This window comes from Protopterus annectens, chromosome 2.part1 (assembly GCF_019279795.1).
Source record: "Protopterus annectens isolate FY-2018-M chromosome 2.part1, PAN1.0, whole genome shotgun sequence".
NCBI lineage: Eukaryota > Metazoa > Chordata > Ceratodontiformes > Protopteridae > Protopterus > Protopterus annectens.
The window spans coordinates 739,714,402-739,736,633 of NC_056729.1; the positions used below are offsets into that span (position 1 = coordinate 739,714,402).

Genomic DNA, 22,232 nt, shown 5'->3' on the forward strand with positions numbered 1-22,232 from the left:
AGGCAGACAATAACAATGGATGCATTGGATTATGCCTGGGAGCACACATGGCAGGAAAATGTATTCAGGGCACGTGGCCCAAAGAACAAATGCATATTCACATCAATCAAAAAGAGATGCTAGCTGTACAGAATGCTCTGACAGCCTTCAAGGATCTACTACATCCAGGACAACTATTACTAAAGACGGACAACACCACAGTTATGTGGTACATAAACAAGCAAGGGGGCACACATTCCTATCCCCTCTGCAGGCAAGCCATGACTTTGTGGAGCACAGCACTGACCTATTAAGTACATCTGCAGGCACAATTCCTGCTAGGAAAGAAAAATTCACTGGCAGACGAACTAAGCAGAAATCTCATGGATCCGCACAAATGGAAAGTAAATACACAGGTCTTCAGCATGATAACAAGGAAATGGGGATGCCCGGACATAGATCTTTTTGCCTCCCCTCACAACTGCCAACTACAGAAATTCTGCACAAGAACTTATCACTCACAAGCATGGAAAGTGGATGCTCTTTCATTCAGCTGGAAAACCCTGACAGTTTATGCCTTCCCTCCACTGCCTCTTCTTTCCAAGGTACTCCTAAAAGTCAGACAAGAGAAGCCAAAAATTATCTTGATTGCCCCAGACTGGCCATGCCAGCACTGGTACCCAGTCCTAAAGAACTTGTCTCAAGGCCCAGCCTGGCCTTTTCCTCATCTTCTGACTCAACAAAACAATCAGATTCTACACAGTCAACTCAGAACCTTAAATCTGGCTGCATGGCAGATAATATAGCCACTCAGACCACACCTCTCTCTAAAGCTGTTATGGATGTAATTTTAGAAGCCAGGAGGCCCAGCACTAGGAAATCTTATGCAGAAAAATGGAAGAGATTCTGTGCTTGGAACCAGGCACAATGACTCGAATCACTTGTTCCAAATATACCTCAGATTTTACAATACCTAACTGAGATGCTGGACAAAGGCCTATCCTTTTCATCTATTAAAATCCATGCCTCTGCCATTTCAGCTCATTACAATACGGAACCTCCTATTTTTTCACATCCACTGCTAAGGCAGTACCTCAGAGGGGCAAGAAACATAAGACCCCCAAGGAGAGCACCAATACCTACTTGGGACCTCAATTTTGTATTAGAAAAGCTCACACTGCCTCCTTTTGAGCCAGCCAACACAGCTGATATAAAATTCATATAATGGAAAACTGTTCTGCTCCTAGCAATACCTTCAGCAAGAAGAGTCTCAGAGTTACAGGCATTAATGGCAGTGGAACCTTTCATCATTTTTCATCAGGACAGGGTCTCTCTAAGGACAAACCCAACATTTATGCCAAAGGTGGTTTACAGTGTGGCTCTTAACCAAACCATTAATTTGCCAACTTTCTATCCAAATCCCTAGAACAAAGGAGAGAGACTTCTGCACACTTTGGATATACACAGACAGCTACGATTTTACTTGGACAAAACAAAAGCTTTCAGAAAAACTGAGCAACTGTTTGTAGCTTATGCTGCAGGATCACAAGGAAAGCCTGTCTCAAAGCAGACTATTTCAAAATGGATAGGACACTGCATTCACCTCTGCTATGCACAACATGGCAAATCAGTGCCTAAGGGCATAAGGCCACATTCTACTAGAGCAGCAGCCACTTCAGCAGCCTTTCTCAGAGGAGTACCAACCAAAGACATTTTAGAAGCTGCAATCTGGAGTTCAGTGCACACTTTCACTAAGCACTACCACTTACCTCTCTACTCTAAATCCAGAGCAGGCTTTGCCACTGCAGTTCTGCAGGGCCTGGTAGCCTCTCCTAATCTTATTTAGGCCTAGCCACCCAACCTCAGCTTTGGGATTCAACCCAAGTGTAATGACTGCAACAGTGAAACACGATGAACATAGTACAGTTGTGTACCTACCATAAATGTAGATGTTCGAGTGTATTCACTATTGCAGTCCAGGTTACCCACCCACCATCCCCCTTTCTCATTGCTGGGTCCTTTTTTGTACTTCTCAACTCTCTACAACCTATGTGATGTATTTGCTTGTAGATGAAGGAAATGTTATTTTGGTACATGCATGTTTTTTGACATAATCTTTTCCAGCCTTTCCTATTTGGGGGCACCTGACATCTGGGGCAAGAAAAACTGAAGAAAATGGCGTCAGTTGCATCTTTTATACCCCTGGCACACTGACGTCAGGGAAGAAGCGACAGCAACCGACACCGGACCTAGACTTTGGAACTCGGGCCGACTGCGGGTAGCCTGCCAGCAGGATAACCCAAGTGTACATCTACATTTATGGTAGGTACACAACTGTAGTTTTTGGTGACATGAATAGCATTTTAAATGCAATAGGAATGGCATACCGTTTAGTATGGTATTGAATAACAATAAGGAAATCATATTTTGCACTGTATATAATTACACACAACACATAGCAAACATTAATGCAGTTTGTCAGTATTACTGATTGGTTATAACTAAAATTATCTGCAAAACAATGTACATTGCTTATTTAGTAAGAGTTCAAACTAGCCTAAGACTATACATTCATAATTTCACTTTGACCTGCATCCTAAATGAGAGAATATCAAGGAGCAGTGAGCACAGATTCCATAAAACAGTCATTACATTTCTTAACCCACCTCTTTCAAAAGGTTGCATTTATGTTTACTCAGATGTTCTACAAAATGAGTGTCTGCTGATTTCTTATTCCATAACAATGTGACTGTTGTTGTGAAATAGTCTCTGTTAAACGTCCTGTTTAATTTAATGATGATCTTAGTGTTTCTTTGTCATGTATTTTGGTGCATATTAAAGTTTAAATGATTATTCATTAAATGTGCTTATGTGTAATTTAGTCAGAACCAAATGGGACAGATGTCAATGGGGTTTAGAAGCTATTACCTATTTCTTTTTTTTTTTCATTAGGGGACAACAATGGATGGTCTGCTCTCTTAGATAATGCATTTCTTGGGAAAAATTCTTCAAACAATACTGCCCCAACAGAGTGTTGTAAGTGATTTTTAAGCATTTCCTTTTATTCCTTTCAACATATATGTTGTTTGTAAAATGTTATTTGTGACTTAATTACTTTCTGTGTTATTCATGGAATATCGCCACTAATTCCAAGGACAACCACAAAGCATTCTATAGCTATATCAAGAATCTCGATGGCAACACCCAGATCTGCTCTAAGTTACAGCACAAAGGCACGCAAATTAACCAACTGATATTGCCAACATCCTGGCAGATCGATTCAGTGCTAACTTTACCCCCCCTCACCCCCAAAGGGCCCATATCTATACAGGAAGAATGCAGAGTCCCTGTAATCACAACTACACAGGTAAAAGCTGCACTCTCTAAAGCCAAAAACACAGCATCCATGAGACCGGACAACATCCCAGGCTGCGTTTTACACGAATTTCAGAACAAACTGGCTCCCCACTTAAGCACCATGTTCAATAATAGCCTCGCATCAGGCTTTGTGCCTACCGAATGGTGCAAAGCAACAGTTATCCCACTCCACAAAGGAGGAGCCACCACTGATCCTGGGAACTACCGACCTATTAGCCTGACGAGCCTGGCCTGCAAGGCCATGGAACGTATCATCATGGAACTCATAAACAAAGACATTGGTAACCTCCAAACTATGGATCCCACCCAGTTTGGGTTTGTGAAAGGCAGATCATGCCTTCTGAACCTGATTGACTTCTTTGAGGCAGTCACCAAAGCCATAGATGAGGGTAAGGTGGTTCACACAGCCTATTTTGACCTCGCCAAGGCTTTCAACACCATCCCCCATTCTGGAATTATAGCTAAACTCATTAAACTAGGTATAAATCCCTACATCACAAGATGGGTTGCCAATTGGCTCACTGACAGAACCCACACTGCAAAAGTTGCAGACTCCAAATCTGACCTCAAAGCAGTGACAAGTGGAGTACCACAGGGTTCTGTCCTAGGACCTCTCCTGTTTGGTTTACTACTTCTCTGAAGTACAGGCTAACCCAGAAGGCCTCTGGCTAATGAAGTTCGCAAATGACTGCAAACTAGGAGCTATAGTCAAGTCCCTAAATGATGTGGACATCCTACAGAAGGGCCTCACTGAGACAGATGCCTGGTGTCAGAGCCATGGCCTCAAGCTCAATACCAAAAATTGCAGTGTCATCCCCTTTGGTAAAAACTCTGTACCCATGAACTACCACATAGGCAGCAATCTACTTAACACTGAATGCGTGATAAGAGACCTTGGGACCCAGGTGGACAGTAGTCTCAACTTTGATAGTCACATCGCCACAGTAGTCAGGAAGTCCTTCTACATGGCACACCTCATCATAAAAAGGTTCTCATCCAGGAAAAAAAGAGGACATTGTTCCCCTCTACTCAACACTCATTAGACCCATTATAGAGTACAAAGCCCCTTTTGGAATGTACCTCACAAGACATCTGCAACAGCTGGAAAGGCCACAGAAGTACCTCACAAAGAGGGTTACTGGCCTCAAACAAATGCCCTACACTGACCGCCTCAAAAATCTCCAGCTTTACTCCATAGCATATCGCCTACTCCGAGGTGATCTCTGCCTAATATATAATACTATGTCAAACCCAGAGCTGTTGGACACGCTACACCTAAAGAAATCCCAATCCCTCTGAGCTACATGCTCTAGGGATCTAAACCTTGTCACCACAATAAACAGGACATGCTGGAGGGATAGATTCCTGTCCCAGAGACTTCTCATACTCTGGAACAGGCTACCCATCTATGTCAAGCAAAGTTCATCATTAGCACTCCTCAAGAAAAATCTTGATGAGTGGATGGGAAATAGGAAATACACCCTGGGGATCACTTCTGTGTCTCTACTCAACAGTGGCACAGGAAAATAACTTTCTTGGGTGGCATAAGCCAGGGAACCTTGTTGGCTAGGCTTATGTAGGCCCTTGGGCCGATAGCCTAGTACCTACCTATGAACCTATGAATAAACTAAAATAGCCTTTGTATGAATGATGAAAAGGGTTTCTGGAAAGCACTACAATCCTAAATGTAGATGTGGTGCTCCATTCCTGCTGTAACCTTAGTAACATACATCCGTAGATAATCCAAGGCCTGTCTCACACTGACATCATCACACATCAGACATGTTGATAGGATGGACACTAGGACATTATACAAAAATTTAAACCATTCAAAAATGAAGGCTCACCTCCATCCAGCTCTCTTCCCAGCTGGCCGTTGAGTTGTGATCAATCAGTGGGGAAAAGATAAGAGGTAGGATAAGACGGTCTGGGTGGGAATTCAAAAAAAGAAAAGAAAAAAAAGAATACTTTACATGTTTGAAGTGCGCACTCTCATAGCTAAATATATCTTTAGCGGATCTAGGCACATGAAATACCTGTAACACTATTGTTCAGTCACACTTTTGGCTATTGTTTTGTTAGTAATTTCTTAATAATCTTAATACCTATCCAGTTAATCTATAGTCTAATGATTTTGCCATGGTCTTCAATGTTAAGATAAGAATTCTTCTCTTTACATACATGGCTACAAAAGAAACACAGTACACAACTTTTGCTACGACCTGCATAATGTAACAGGAAATTACAACTCTCTACAGAAGTAAGAGGGTGAAAAAATGAAAGCTATCTTATACAGTTATTTCTTGGTTTACTTTATATCTTTATTTCAACTTACCCTTACCTATGCATTTGCACAGCAACATTTACTGAGCGGACAAAGGTTGAGAATTTAATGTCATGATGATTCTCACTACAATGTATTGTATTGTACAAGCCAGCTGTGCACTTTTCCACGTTCTTCCAATTTTTTTGTCACCATGGTGCAATGTGGAGTTGGTATATATAATTTTTTAGGGAGGTGAGGCTTGCCCTCAACATCGGGGGGGGGTGCAGGGGGGCTTTCACTATTGCAAAAAAAAAATGTTTGTGTGCTTAAAGTTTTTCAGCTCACTGTTTTGCCATGTGATTTGTTATAAGTGGTGAAACAAAGAAATATGTTTCCAATTTGTATATGGAAAGCAAAGTATAGATGCTCCTACCTGCCCAGAACCCATGTTGTTTTGGGAGAAGATTGTATTTAGTAATGTTCTCTGTAAGTTGGAGGTAGATATTTTTTCAAATATTTTTCAGAAGGTCAGTAAAATGAAAATGGTCCAAACGTGTGAGGAAGTGTAGGAGTTGTTCTTTGCTTTGGGAGGGGTTTGGCAACAGCCACTTTCCAGATGTTGGGCATAGTACTAAGTAAGATGCAGAGGTTATATATGTGTTAGAAAGGTTTCACAATATAATTTTATATAATGTGCATGTGTGTCTGTGTCAGCAGATTCTTTTTGAAGGCTAGCGAGATGATATCTGTTATTTTCACATGAATTTCAGAATAAATTGACCAGGCCTGAAATTCTGTAAATGGCACACTTGAGATTCATAATCAAAAGTTCTCAATACCAAGGAAAATATCTATTCACTTTGGCTGAGCATTTCCAATTTAGTCTTAAAATTTTCCATGTTTTTAAACCTGTAGCAATCACCATCTCCATTCTGATGGAATGGTTTCTTTCATTTTGTTTTTAAGTAGTTCTTTTTCAGCAGGTTAAGAAGTATTCCCACTGTGAACAACCTGGCTTTGCTGGTCCTTTTGTTCAGTTCAGTTGAGCTTGCAATAATTTACTACCCTTAGATTTTCCAGTAGTTTGGAATACTGCATCCATAATTCTGATCTCCAAAAGGGAACACAGGCATCTTTTTTATGATCTGCTGTCTAATGTATCTAACTTTTTTTAAGACAGCACTCTCAGTTCAACTGAAGGACTTGCTTGAGAACGTTTGTCTACTCTCTGATCAACAGTATGGCTTTAGGAAAGGCCAGTTTAATGATGGCAGTCCTTGCTACCATTAATTCCATTTACAGAGCTATGGATCTTGCATTTTTTACTTTAATTGTGCTTAATTGTTTACCTCATAACTGTTTACTCCATGATCTTACCATCCATGAGACTGGACATAAGGTTGCACACTGGTTCAAAGACTTCACGCAAGACAGACCCTTCAAAGTGAGTGGAAGTAACACTCCTTCCCTTTCTCTGCATATTAGGTGTGGGGTACCAGTAGAATTGGTTCTTGGAGCAATGCTCCTTATAATCTTTGCAAAATATGTTGATGACATTTCTTCTGGGACATCCCAGGGATATCGAAAGTGCTCACAACTATGATATCCTTCAAACGTTCCCTGCTTGGAGCCAAAAGGTCTTATGAATGGTTTTCAAAACATAAAGTCATGTCTTCTGGTACTCAGTAGAAAAGAATTTTCTCTAAATAATTGCTTTTGCTATTATTATTATTATTATTATTATTATTATTATTATTATTATTATTATTATTGTTATTTGTCTTGTCAGTTTGTGCAGATGGTTTAAGACTGCGATCTTGAGCAAGTCACTTAACCAGACATTGTTCTTGAATTGTTTGCAAAGGTCCTAACTGGTTAACAAATTATTATTATTATTATTATTACTACTACTATTTTCATCAGTCTATTAATATCCTTCATTCAGCTGGATACCCTTTTTAACTTCTTTGAACATCTCATTAGGCTAATTCCTAAAACTGCTTTCCTGCCATCTGCAGTCTGAGCAATTTGAAACTCATTTTATTCCTGACAGTAGCATGAGTTTCACAGAATGTGGCTCTGCAGCCTGAAGGCAAGGAGCAGTCAAGCTTGCATAAACAATTTTGGCACTATAGCTCTCACTTGTCACACTGAAAAGAAAAGGATGTCACCAGAGGAAGCAGGGTCTGTGAGGGAGGTGAACTTGATGTCTCACCAGCCCCTTGTTGTGCCCTGTTAAGAAGCAGAATTTGGTGAAACTGTTGCTTTAAGGCAAGTTTATCATCAGGATGAACAACTGAGTTGAAAAAAGATGCATTTGAATGTAGATTTGGAAGTCTCAGTAGGTTCCCAGTGTCTTACTCTGCCAAAATCTGCCAAAATACATATTGTACTTCTACAGGTCTGGAACCAGAAAAGCAAAACAACTGTCCCTAGGTCTCTTTCAATTAATCCCAGGACTCCTTAAACATCCCCTGCCAAATGATTAGAGATATTAAGAGGCTCTATCAGCACACTGGAGACCTTTCAGCTAGCATTGGTCCTCATTCTATTGACCTAGATAGTACAACAGTTTCACCTTACCTCATGATAAGTCACTAAAGCATAGTCTATTTGTGCATTTCATGGAGTACATGGGTAATGTGTGTGGTCCTTCATAACTCATTGTACACCTGGCTTAAGGTCCATAGATCATTCCTTCAGGAAACCAGGTAATGGTCAAGAAGTAATCCAATCTAACCCTTGCTCCACACCAATCATTTCCACTTTCTCAAAAGTAGCTCCCACAAGTGTAGTCACATCTCCAACTTTAGCCAATGTGTACTTCTACCCAGTATACATTTTCAATACGGATAAGTCCAATAAATAGTTCATCTGCAATTAAAGAAAGAGTTTAGCAAGCTGGAGTTCTCACTAAGCCATCATGGAGTCAAGAACTTACAAAATAAATAAAGACTTAAAATGATTACCATGCTGTATATGTCATGTGCTGGGCTACACTCTTGACTACAAGTACCTCCATCTTGGCTTCAATCAATATTACCTAGATGGAAACCATGCAATTACTGATTTCTGAGAGTCACATACTCATATAGAAAGATCTTGCTGCTCAGAACTAATAAGGAAGTAGACCTGTGTGTCATCAGCATAGCAATGGAAATTAAACCAAACCATCTACCAACTGGTTTAAGGAACAGCACCTAAATTACAAAAGGAATGTATGTTAAAGGGATATTCTAAAACAGTCTCATCCAAAATATCGTAACTGAGAAGTACATTTTAGAGATTATTTTATGTTGTTGTGTCTTTCGGCTTTTCCCAGTGAGTGGTCACCACAGCGGAACTCCGGTCCGCTAATGATTGGCAGTTGATTTTTACATGCCGAGTTGCCAGCTCTGACATACAACCTGGCGAAGGTACGATTATTTTATGTATGTATATAAATAAACATTGTCTAATCAGAAAAAGCTATGTTCTAGAGACTGGTGTAAAATACAGTGACTGAGTTAAGCCAAAATGAACAAGAGTTACTTTCAGTCAATAATATAATTTCTGAATTCACTGGTCCTTTGGAGAAATTATTTTACCCACACAAGAAAATAAGCTAGAAAATGAAAGTTTTACCCAAATGTACATTATTGATTATTTTAACTTATATCTACATCTATAGCTTATCTCTCTTTGTCTACACACACACACACACACACACACACACACACACACACACACACACACACACACACACACACACATACACACACACACATATATATGAGACCCCTTCAAATAATCAAAGCTTCAGTACATCCAACATCATATGGCCAAGAACCAGATGATCAAAGTTTTGAAATTTCGAACCTTCTGAATGGAGATTGCCATACAGTGTGAAATGGGAAATGTATCATTTCCTTACTGTAATGCAGTCACGGAGTTGGTATATTTAATTAGCAGGGGGTGTGGGGGTGCACATAAAAGAAAACTTTTTTTTTTTTTTTTTTTTTTATTTGATGTTCGAAGATCAGTCACAGCTTGAGGTTATGGGAAAGAGTAATGAAAGCAAGGTTAAGATGAGCGGTGATAATTAGGGATCGGCAGTATGGTTTCATGCCGGGAAAGAGCACTACAGATGCGATGTTTGCTCGGAGAGTGTTGATGGAGAAATATAGAGAAGGTCAGAAGGAGCTGCATTGTGTCTTTGTGGACTTAGAGAAAGCATATGACAGGGTGTCTAGAGGGGAGTTGTGGTACTTTATGAGGAAGTCACGAGTGGCAGAGAAGTATGTAAGAGTGGTACAGGATATGTACGAGGGTACTGTGACAGTGGTGAGGACTGCGGTTGAAGTGATGGATGCATTTAAGGTGGAGGTGGGATTACATCAAGGATTAGCTCTAAGCCCTTTCTTATTTGCAGTGGTGATGGACAGGTTGACAGACGAGATCAGGCAGGAGGCCCCGTAAACTATGATGTTTGTAGATGACATTGTGATCTGTAGTGAGAGTAGAGACCAGGTTGAGGAGACCCTGGAGAGGTGGAGATATGATCTAGAGAGGAGAGGAATTAAGGTCAGCAGGACTAAGACAGAATAGACAGAATATATGTGTGTGAATGAGAGGGAGTATAGAGGAATGGTGAGGATGCAGGGAATAGAGTTGGCGAAGGTGGATAAGTTTAAGTACTTGGGATCAACAGTTCAGAGTAATGGTGAGTGTGGAAGAGAGGTGAGGAAGAGAGTACAGGCAGAGTGGAATGAGTGGAGAAACATGTCAGGTGTGATTTGTGACAGACGGGTACCAGTAAGAGTGAAAGGGAAGATCTACAACAGGGTAGTGAGACCAGCTATGTTATATGGGCTGGAGACGGTGGCATTGACAAAAAGGCAAGAGTCAGAGCTGGACATTGCAAAGTTAAAGATGTTAAGATTTGCACTGGGAGTGACTAGGATGGACAGGGTTAGGAATCAGTATATTAGAGGGTCAGCTCAGGTTGGACAGTTTGGAGACAAAGCCAGAGAGGTGAGATTGCATTGGTTGGACATGTGCTGAGGAGGGATGCTGGGTATATTGGGAAAAAGATGCTAAGGATGGGCCTGCCAGGTAAGAGGAAAAGAGGAAGGCCTAAGATTAGGTTTATGGATGTGGTGAGAGAGGACATGCAAAATGGTTGGTGTGACAGAGCAAGATGCAGAGGACAGGAAGAAATGGAAACAAATGATCCACTGTGGTGCCCCTTATGGGAACAGCTGAAAGAGAAGAGAGAGAGTCTGAAGTTTCAAAACTTCAATCATCTGGTCTTCGGCCATATGATGTTAGATGTTTTGAAACTTTGATCATCTGAAGTAAATCTATATATAGATACATAGCTATAGCTATAGATATAGATATAGGACCACAGTCTCTGCTGACTATCTGGCTATCCATTACTACTCTGCAAATGTTTTCTCTAATCAAGTAAAAGACAATCACAGAATGCTTACATTCAGGCAACCATCAAACACTTTGTTGGTATACATCTAACATTTTACCAACAGTGTATGCCAATAGATGCCAAACAGTTTGGTGTGGGGTTGGCCTTAAAGAGGGCATATGACACATTTTCTCAGGTGATTAAACTGCTCATAAGTGTTCGTGCCCCCCCCCCCCTCCCAAGAAAGAGGTCTCCTATGTCTACCAATATTCTAACATGGAGTCTAAACTCTGGGCATTCATACCCCACTATCCCACCTGAAAGAGATGAGAAGGCATTACCTTATCATACCTCACTATTTCTACTCAACAACTGCTCTAGGACACAGCTGCTAATTGAATCTGAGGCATCTTGGTTGTGACCATGGAGCTTACTCACAATTGGCACTCTGTTCACTGTCCAGTTACCGAGGGGGAGTGTTGGCACCATGCAGGAATAAGGACTTTATGCAGAAAGTAAAGAGTAGAATTAAGAATCACAAATGCTGAGAAGAGTTCCATATCAAATTGTTGCAAGTAATAGATCATCCTCTATAACCCATGAAATTCATAGCTCACACTTGGCCTACTGGGTACACTTACCATTCCATCCAATATTATATTTGTGGGAGACTTTAACTATCCCCTACATAATCTGGGAATCCTACATGACCTCAAACTTGCAAGCCCAGAGATTCCTGGACTTTGTAAATACAAACACCCTGGACTAGTTAGTCTGTACTTCACACTACTGGGTGCAAACATACTGCTTCTACTACTCACAAATATGGGAGAATGCCGCACCCTGTGCCTACCCATGTAGTGCCCTCTATGTTAAGGTCATAGCATAAAGCTGTCTGCTTTTAAATAAAAATCAGTGCTGTGACCCCAGCAGACCCTGTAACAATTAAGAACTGCACTAATTCAAACTCTCTATTATTAATGGATTGACATCATTTTAAGCTCCTCCCAACTCAGGGAACACAGCTACCTATACAGAATTGTACAAAAGAATCCTGTACAATCTTGTTAATAGATGCATATAAACAGCTATGCCTACCAGAAAGAAGCCCAGAATAAACAAAAAAAAACACCCTGGTGGAATCCAAACATAAACAGATTGTATAACAAAAGCTAAAAAATGTTATAGCTAAAATTAGAAAGTGCAGTCCCCATCAGGATTAAAACTCTCTTTTCAGGCTACAGAAATAACTAGAAGGGCAAATGAAGTCTACCAAAGCAAATTTTGAGCTAAAGATTGCCTTCCATCCCAAGGACAAGCACATGACTTTCTTTAGTTATGTTTGAAACCTCAAAAATGGTACACAACAGTGGTCAGAAATGATTGTTAATGGTGAAATTTACATGGAGGCAAAAGATATAAATTCAGCTTTAATTTTACCCCATTCTGCCCCTCAGTCACCCACCAGCAATAATATCAAACATAACTCCCTCCCAACTATGACTAGGGAGCAGGTCCTAAATGCTCTCTCTAAGACAAAGACACTCTCTGTAAGACACTGCTTCAGTCTGCCCTAGTAATATCCCAGGATGCATCCCAAACAGCCTGAAGTATGACCTATCTGGACCTCTTGGAGTCATAATTTAACCATAGCCTCCAAACAGGCTTTGTGCCACATGAATGGAGGATTGCAGCGGTAATCTCTATGTACAAGTATGGTCCATCAAGGAAGCTTGAGAACTACAGACTCATAATTCTCATAAACAATGCCATGGAAAGAACTATGATGGATATGATTAATAATGATGTAGGAAAACTTTAGACCAGTGATGGCAAACCTTTTGGGTTTAGCTGGTCAAAAATTCAGAAAATGCCAAACTTGGCTCTTTTGGTGTGTCACGCACCCCTCCCAAACAAAAATAAATTAAAAAAAACAAAATAAAATAAACAAATAAATAGATACAAATAAAACAGCATAGATCTCAATACATCAGGGATAAATATCAACAGAATCAGGGACAAATCTAGAAATAAGAGACATGGACAGTTTTAAACTACTAGTACTATTAATTTGAGACACTGACAAAAAAATGAATGTGAATTAATATACATTTTCTGAAGTAAAATAAGTCTATTAAGTGCAAAATGTCACCAGTTTTAGGAGCGATTAAGAGGGACATTTGAAGGTAATGTAAAACAGTACATGCTTAAAAATGCAGACTACTTGCCCTTTGCAGACGCGTAACCACGAAGAGAAAAAAAAATGTCAGCACTGCCCTTTGCAGACTCTATCAAGACAGTATACCGAAAGAGTCTTTGAGGTTAATAACTTCCTTACCTCTGCTGCAGTGTTGTTGAACTGGCTCCCCGTACAAAATAATTCAGTGCACTTCACACGAGCAATGAATGCAAAAGCGGTTTCTGTGTTAATTTGGGTGTTGGTGAAAGCTGGTGTGTCACCCAGAACATTGTGGCATGTCACCTTTGACAAGCATGTCATAGGCTCAACATCACTGCTTTAGACACTGGGTCTAACCTAGTTTGGCTTCATCAAAGTTAGATCATGTCTACTCATCCTGGTGTACTTCTTTGAAAAAGTCATCAAGGTAATGGATGAGGGCAAAAAGGTGCAAACTGCCTACTTTGTCCTGGCTAAGGCATTTGATAAAATATCCCACGTTGGCATTGTAAAAAATTCAGAGAACTAGGCATTAACCTGTGTTATGCACTGTATAGCTATCTGGCTCTCAAATAGGACCCAGAATGTAAGGATAGGGGAGACCACCATCACAAAGAAGCTGGTCATTATTGGAGTCCCTCACGGCTCTGTTCTGGGCCTGGTACATTTTCATTTACTTCTCAGAAGTCAAACCAATGTCAGAGGCATCTGGATGGCCAAGTTTGCAGATTAATGAAAAATAGGGGCAGTCAGAGAATCCCCTCAAGACACTAACAGTCGACAGGAAGGAATAACACAGACAAGTGACTGGTGCCAAAACCATGGACTAAAACTCAGTTCCAAGAAATAATCTAGGTCCTGTGCAGATCACCTGAAAGCCCTATCCCTATATTCATTTTCTAGAGATTGTTGAGAGGTGATCTGTGCCTGGCATACAAAGTATCCTTAGATCATACTCTGATGGACATTTTGCATTACCAGAAAACCAGTAGCAGCAGAACTACTCGAATTAGGGACTTGAACTTTCTTGCAATATAAATAGAACATACTGGAAAGATAGGTATGTGTCTCAGAGAATTCTTTCCTCTGGAAGATGCTTCCCATCCATGTGAAGCAGAATTCCTCCCTAACCCCATTCAAGCATAACCTGGTCCAGTGCATGGGAAATCAGAAACTCACCCCAGGCCTAGCACCCATGTATCTAATGGACAAAGGTAGTCTGTAAATCCTACCTTGTCATACATATACTCCTTATAATAATATCTAAGACTCAAAAAATAACTTGTGTGATACATTTAGGATGCAAGACTATGCTTATAAAGGCCCTAGTGGTCACTAACCTATGAACCTATGAATCTATGAGTAACTGCAGTTCATATGGTAGACTCTTCCAGGGACTCATTTTTAATGGATTTAATTTATAGGTCACTGATTAAAAGGCCTTGGAGATCAGAATAAAGTTACCATGAGTTTTATTTTTCCAGAATCACAGATTTTTGATATCTTTTAACTTCTGTACTGACATTGCTGAGCTTGTTAACATCTGCTTATTCTTTCTTTAGGAACAACTTTTTAGATCATGCAGTTTGGTCTAGTGCCAGGAAGGTTTTTTCTGTTTCTTTGTACTCTGCTAGACAGTCTTGCTCAATGGTCAGACACAGCAATTCGAATATTATTATCGATGCAGTCTTAAGGAAGAACTCCTAAACTTCTGTTCCAACAAGATATGACTAAAATATTTGTAATGATTAAGAGGCTGCTTCAGCATACTGGAAGATCACTGGGAACCTTTTTCCAGGATTTCTGTTTTCTAAATGCCTGCTGTAACAAAGCCATTGTAATTAAAATAAAAACTGTAATGCACTGTCAGAAGCAATGATTTCCCGTTTTCCCATTCCTGTGAAGTCTTCTTACCTGTTTTTTTCTTCCTTAAGCAGTCTTACTCTCTGAGCTATATGTAGTTGGAAGTGCAGCTGAGCTATATGTTAGGATTCCCCTGTGACTCTGCTGTCAGTGACATAACAGGCTAGAGAACCAGGCTAACTCCAGAGCCTTGGTGACTTTCTCGAAGAAATCAACCATGTTTACCAAGTATGATCTACCTTTAATGAATCAGAACTGGGTTGGGTCCAGAGTTTGGAGATTACCTTAGTAACAAGGACATAAGCAATCTCCAAACTCTGCACACAACCCAATTTGGATTTGTTAAAGATAAATCATGCCTGGTAAACATGGTTGACTTCACTGAGAAAGTCTCCAAGGCTCTGGATGAGGGAAAGGCAGTGCGTACTATCTATCTTGACCTAGGCAAATCATTTAATACAATTCCCAACTCAGGAATTACAGAGACACTCTCCCAGTTGAGAATTAACCCTTGTATTAACAGATGGGTAGGCAAATGGCTCATAGACAGAACAGATACTGTGTAAGTGGTTGACTTCACCTCTAGCTAAAGATTAGTCACCAATGGTGTACCACAAGGTTCTGTACTGGGCCCCTTACTGTTTGGAATTTATTTCTCAGAAGTCTAGGCAAACTTGGATGGTCTGTGACTGACTAAGTTTGCTTACAATTGCAAACTGAGAGCAATCACTGAGTCCCCCAATTATGCTAATATACTGCACACAGGGTTAACGCAGACATATGATGGGTGCCAAAGCCACAGAATAAAGCTAAATGCAAAAAACTGCATTATTATTCCTTTTGGAAAGCTGACATCCCTACTAATTACATTATAGACAGCACCCCCATAAGTGTAGACCCAGTGGTACATGATCTCGTTACTCAGGTTAATAGCAATCTGAACATTGTCCACCACATAGCCACAGTAGTAAGGAAATCCTTCTATGTGGCACACCTTATAAGTAAAGGCATCACATGTAGATCTAAGGATGTTATAATTCCATTATATCCAGCCCTCATCAGACCTGTAATTGAGTACAATGCTCCCTTTTGCATGCACCTCACCAGACACCTGCAATAATTCGAGAGAGACCGAAGAGGTTTCTCACCAAAAAATTACAAGGTACACAAAATTAGTCTTACATAGAAAAACTGGAAGCCCTGTCACCGTATTCTGTCTCCTACAGGTTGCTAAGGAGTGATGTGTGCCTGGCTTACAGGGCAGTCTCTGTCCAGGCCCTATTGGAAATGTTACACATTCATAAATCAAACTGCAGGAGGGTCACTCGCTCCAGGGATTTTAACCTAGCCTCTGACATGAACAGGTCATGCCAGAGAGATAAATACATCTCCCAAGTCACATGAAACAGAGCCCCCCCCCCCCGACCCTTTTCAAACGCAACCTAGATCAATGGATGGGTGACTGCAAATTCACTTCTGGGGTGGTGCCCATGTCTGCCATGGCCAGAGAAAGCTGGTATTAACAACCATAGACCCTTATCTCTGTGAACTTCACTCACCTGACCATCAACAATTGGGGCAACTCGGGATAAATATGGCTAAGCTTGTAAGGGCTGTAGGACCATTAGCTTAGCAACCTCCTGTGAACCTATGACTAGCAGGATGTTAGGTAGAGTGATACACAGCTGGTGACTCAGTCTGAACAATGTATTACATTGGAAACATTTGTCACTGCTTCTGTTTATGGTTCTTACATTGATGTTATATCGTATAAGATGTTATCTGACGCCACAGATAGAGAGGTAGAGCCCTGACTCTACATCAAATAATATGGGTTCATTTAGTGGTCCAGGAGTTGGATGCTATATCTATGAGGGATGACAATAAGTGTCAGTTCACCCATTATGGTGTTGAAGGGGGCATACCTCTCAACTGTCCAGATTTTTGCAGCTTGTCCAGATTTATGCCTCATATCTTTAGTCTGTTCTTCATAAAATTTGTGTTTTTCTGGCAAATTGCTGAGAATTGAAGTAACTAAATAATGATATACATTTGAGTTTTAGATGTTATACCCTTCGAAAAATGCATGCTAATGCAAATCATGTTATTCTATTAACTTTCTAAGTTGATAAGAGCAATATTTAAAATCTATTTGTTGACCTTTTATTTTGGGCTTTGTTCAAATAACTTGCTCTAATAGGTTGAGAGGTATGGAGGAAAAATGTGCATCCCTGGAACACATTTCCCACCCATGAGTGTCCAGTAAAGAATGAAGATATATTAGCACCAGATTCCCAAGTGGATGAACTACATGAGAGGGTAGTCCATTGTATGCAGGAGCTGCATTCCAATGCTGTACATATTCCCTTTTGCACCAACTGTCACTGCAACATGGAATAATTGCTGGGATCCACACATGGGGAGGCTTGATACAAACTGGGACACCTACCATGATGGTTCACAATGGCTACATCTGCCTGCACAGGGAAGGAATGGGGTAGTATGATTAATAGCAGGAGCAAGTGGCTGGCACCAAAATAAAACATGAGAAATGCTACTAAACAATGCAGTGAAAAACATTGAGCAGCCTGCCTGCCCCTGTGGGAGTGGTTACTGACTTGAAACTGTAGTTTTATTGGCCATTTTGGGTTAATTCCAAAACTCCTTCTTCTTCCTCTCTTAAAACCCTCTTTTGCGCGGTTTTGCGCGTTTTTGAGCATAGCGCAACAGCGGGCAGCACCGCCTAATTGGGTTTAAACTATTCCTGGCTCCACAAAGTCTGCTCTTCACTTTTTCCCTTAAAACTGCTCTATCTCTCAATTTAAACATCATATTCTCATTCTAAGGCCCTTCACTGGTCCAATTAAGTAATCCTACAAGTAAGCACTATTAAACCATAAGCACTACTTACTCTTATACTCTCTACGATTACCTTGTCCTCTATTGGTCCGTCTTAAATTCAGTTTCCCTATATTACTCTAGCATGTCCAAAGGTCAGTCAATGGTTTCCTCTCCAGTCCAGCTGGTGAATCTGGGAATTTTGAGGCAATGTTACAACTGTCTCATGTACACGGACAACCCTCTCCTCCTCCAAACAGGTTCAAATATATGTGAGAGATGCAACTATTTAGCCAAACTGGAGGCTGAGCTCTCTCATCTCAAAACTGGTGTAACCAGTCAGGAGGAAAAGGTAACCTCACACAACACAATTCCAGTATCACATAGTCCCACCACATCAGCGAACCAAACACATAAATACACAAAAACATACTCGGAGGCTCTAAATAAGAATCTACCTAAGCAACAGAGACCTCCAAAGCAGACATCCAAGCAAACGCTACCTCAAAACAAAACACGCACAACACATAACCCACAAAGTCAGTGTGCCAAGCAGCCACAGCCCTTAAGGCTGAATAACACACCTGATACTCTTGTAATAGATGACTCTATTGTCAGACACATTGACGTCCTGCTCACCAGGCTGAATAAAGAGAAGGTCACGGTGAGCTGCCTGTCGGGTGCTAGGATCCGCCACATAATGCAAGCACTCAGGTCACTCCAAAGCAAATACAAATATGACTCAGTCATTGTACATGCTGGTGTGAAAGACCTGAGACGTACCTCCCTGGACTACATGAAAAGAGACATAGAGGAGCTCTCTGATCATGTAGCCCAGGCTGGTATGACCCTGACCTTGAGCAGCATCTTACCCTCACCTAGAATGATGCCAAAGTACAAAGACAAAATGATCGATTTTAACAATTGGCTAAAATTTTGGTGTCATTCAAAGGGGATCCAGTGTCTGTCAGCCTGGGATGACATGCTCGACAAGCCACGTTTCGCTAGGGATGGCTTGCACCTGTCACCACTGGGCTTTCGGATATTGGCAAAGGCTCTTGCCACCCCATAGTGCCTTTTTTAGGCAAGGCTCAAAAGTCAAACCCACCCCCATAGACAGCACAAGAAACAAGAAACTAAGGGTAATGCTGCTAAACGCCAGAAGTCTTAACCTCAAGATGCACGCACTCAAAGCTCTCCTCAGTATGGAGAACATCGATATCTGTGCAGTGACAGAAACCTGGTTCAAGGCTCCAGAGAGCACCCCAGCACTACCAGGCTATACCTCATATCATGCTTTTCGGCCCCAAAACCAGGACCGAACCACAACAGGAGGGGAGTTTCCATATTTATCAAGGATATCCACACCTCCAGGTTAGTGGCATTGCACGTGCATCGGAGACCATCCATGTGCAACTAACAGTGGGCAAGACTGCTTTTCAGTTTATAGCATCCTACAGATCACCCTCTCAAAGTCAGGAATCACACTTGGCTTTCCTGAAAACATTGGAGAACATGAAGATCTCTCCGAACACCATTATATTGGGCGACTTCAACTACCCAAACATTGACTGGGAGCACTACTCAAGCCCCAGCACCTTAGCCCAAAGGTTCCTGGAAATTATAAACTCAAATGCTATGGAACAACTAGTCACCACTCCCACAAGAGGGGACAACATACTAGACCTGATCATTACCAACATGGGGACTCTATGCTCCACACCAGAAGTATATCCCTCATTGGTAAGATCAGACCATAAATTAATTTCACTGGATGTCCACATCCCGACCCCACCCCCAGCCCAGAAAACCACAGTGAAAAACTTCTCAAAAGCGAACTTCTCACTTCTCAAAACCGAAGTGGAATCCTTCAAGGCCTCAGGGCCAGTGGAAACTACGGCCCAAACTGCAGAATCCTATATAAACGCATTCTATGGACATCTCCAGGAATGCATGGATCATGCTATCCCAAACAAAACCAAGACCCAATCATCCAAAGGCAGGCGTCCAGTCTGGTAGACCCCTGCCATAAATAAACTGTACAACAGAAGGAGGAAGCTACTACATGATAGAGCAAAATCCCTAATAGGGAAGGCATCTCTGATCAGTACTAGCAAAAAATTACGATCCCTCATAAAATCCTCCAAGGCCAGCTTTGAGAGAAAAATTGCACAGGACACCAAAGACAATCAAAAGGCTTTTTTCAGTTATGTTAGAAACCTGGGATGCAACTCCCAGACTTGTTCTGAGTTGATTCTAAACAACAAAAAATACACTGAACCCACAGACATCGCCAATATCCTGGCAGACAGGTTCAGTGCAGACTTCTCCCCCCCCCCCAAAAGAGCAAGTATCTATCCCAGCAGAGGGCTGCCTCCCAAACATATCTGATGCTCAGGTGAAGGCTGCCCTCTCCAAAGCAAAAAACACTGCTTCCATGGGACCAGGTGGCGTCCCAGGTTGCATACTACATGAACTCCAAGAGGAACTAATCCCTCAAATAAAACAGCTATACAATCTCAGCCTCACTACAGGATATGTGCCCACAGAATGGTGTACAGCAACAGTGGTCCCACTCCACAAAGGTGGAGCCTCTATGGACCCTGGAAACTATCGTCCCATAAGCCTGACTAGCTTAGTCTGCAAGCCTATGGAGAGGATCATCATGTAGCTCATAAACAAAGACATTGGGGACCTACAGACACTAGATCCTACCCAGTTTGGCTTTGTCAAGGGCAGATCCTGCCTTTTGAACCTGGTTGACTTCTTCAAAACAGTCACCAAAGCCATAGATGAAGGGAAGGTAGTCCACACAGCCTATCTGGACCTTGCAAAGGCATTTGACACAATACCCCACTCGGGCATCATAGATAAGCTATCCAGCTTAAATATAAACCCCTATGCCACAAGATGGGTCACAAACTGGCTCAAAGACAGAACCCACAGAGTGAGAGTTTCTGGAGCCATGTCCGACTCGAAACCGGTCACAAGTGGCATCCCACAGGGTTCTGTCCTGGGACCACTCTTGTTCGGTATATACTTTTCCAAGGTACAGGCAAACGTGGGAGGACTATGGCTCACCAAGTTCACAGACGACTGCAAACTGGGCGCCATAATCAACTCTCCAGCTGACACAAACATCCTTCAAAAAGGTCTCACAGAGACAGATAACTGGTGCCAGCACCATGGTTTAAAGCTAAATGCCAAAAAATGTATAGTCATACCCTTTGGCAAAAACAATGTGCCCACAAATTACCACATAGGCGGAAACCCATTAAGTACAGAGAAAGTTAATAGGGACTTGGGGACCCAAGTTGATAGCAATCTCTCGTTTGAAAACCACATTGCCAAAGTGGTTAGAAAGACCTTCTACATAGCCCACCTCATCACGAAGGGTTTCACATCTAGATCAAGAGAGGTAATCGTGCCCCTTTATTCATCCCTCATCAGGCCCATCATAGAATACAATGCCCCTTTTGGGATGTACCTTACCCGACACCTGCAGCAATTTGAAAGACCCCAAAAGTATCTCACCAAGAGGATCAAGGGTCTCAAACAGATGCCATATGCTGCTCGGTTAAAAAAACTCCAGCTCTACTCAGTTGCATACCACCAACTTCGAGGCGATCTATGCCTGACATACAAAGCTATGTCAAATCCAGAATTAATGGACATGCTCCACCTCAGTAAATCTAAATCCCTTAGAGCCACACGCTCGAGGGACTTGAACCTCAGCACAGAAATAAATAGAACTTGCTGGAGGGACAGGTTCATAACCCAGAGGCTCCCTTCACTCTGGAATAGAATTCCAGTTCATGTGAGGCAGAGCACCTCACTGAATCTCTTCAAGAAGAATCTCGATAGGTGGATGGGGGATCGTAGGTTTGTCCCAGGGATTACTCCCGTGTCACTATTGGACAGAGGCACAGTAAACTAAACCTCAAAAAGGGCACAGTATACTCAAATCAAGGGGTGGCGTAAGCCATACAGAATCGGGCTAGGCTTATAATTGCCCCAGGGCAGATAACCTAGTATGAACCTATGAACCTATGAACCTATGAACCATTTAGCGTATGTGTGTTTCTTACATCACACATATGAAGAACCTTTCTAGATAAAGTCACAGCTTTTTTATCTTCTCTGTACATGTTCAAGGCTGGCCCATAGCCTAGCTTTTGTTAATATGGGCATTAATCTGTCCAAACTCTGGGTTCACCTTCCTTATGGTGCACCGAGACTTAAATGTCATATGATAAATTGCTGTCATTTCTGTTTTGCTGGCTGGTACATGTTTACTTTGGTTCTCATCTGAATTTGTTTCATTT

The 22,232-nt window shown here is 41.5% G+C and overlaps 1 protein-coding gene across 1 annotated transcript in view; it reads left to right on the forward strand.

The window, feature by feature from the left end:
- Positions 1-22,232, forward strand: part of RXFP1 (relaxin family peptide receptor 1) — a 1,244,683-nt gene that overhangs the window by 447,709 nt on the left and 774,742 nt on the right. Inside the window, exon 3 of the mRNA XM_044062454.1 lies at positions 2,932-3,015. Coding sequence (XP_043918389.1) covers positions 2,932-3,015 — 84 coding nt within the window. The remainder of the gene's footprint in view (positions 1-2,931; positions 3,016-22,232) is intronic.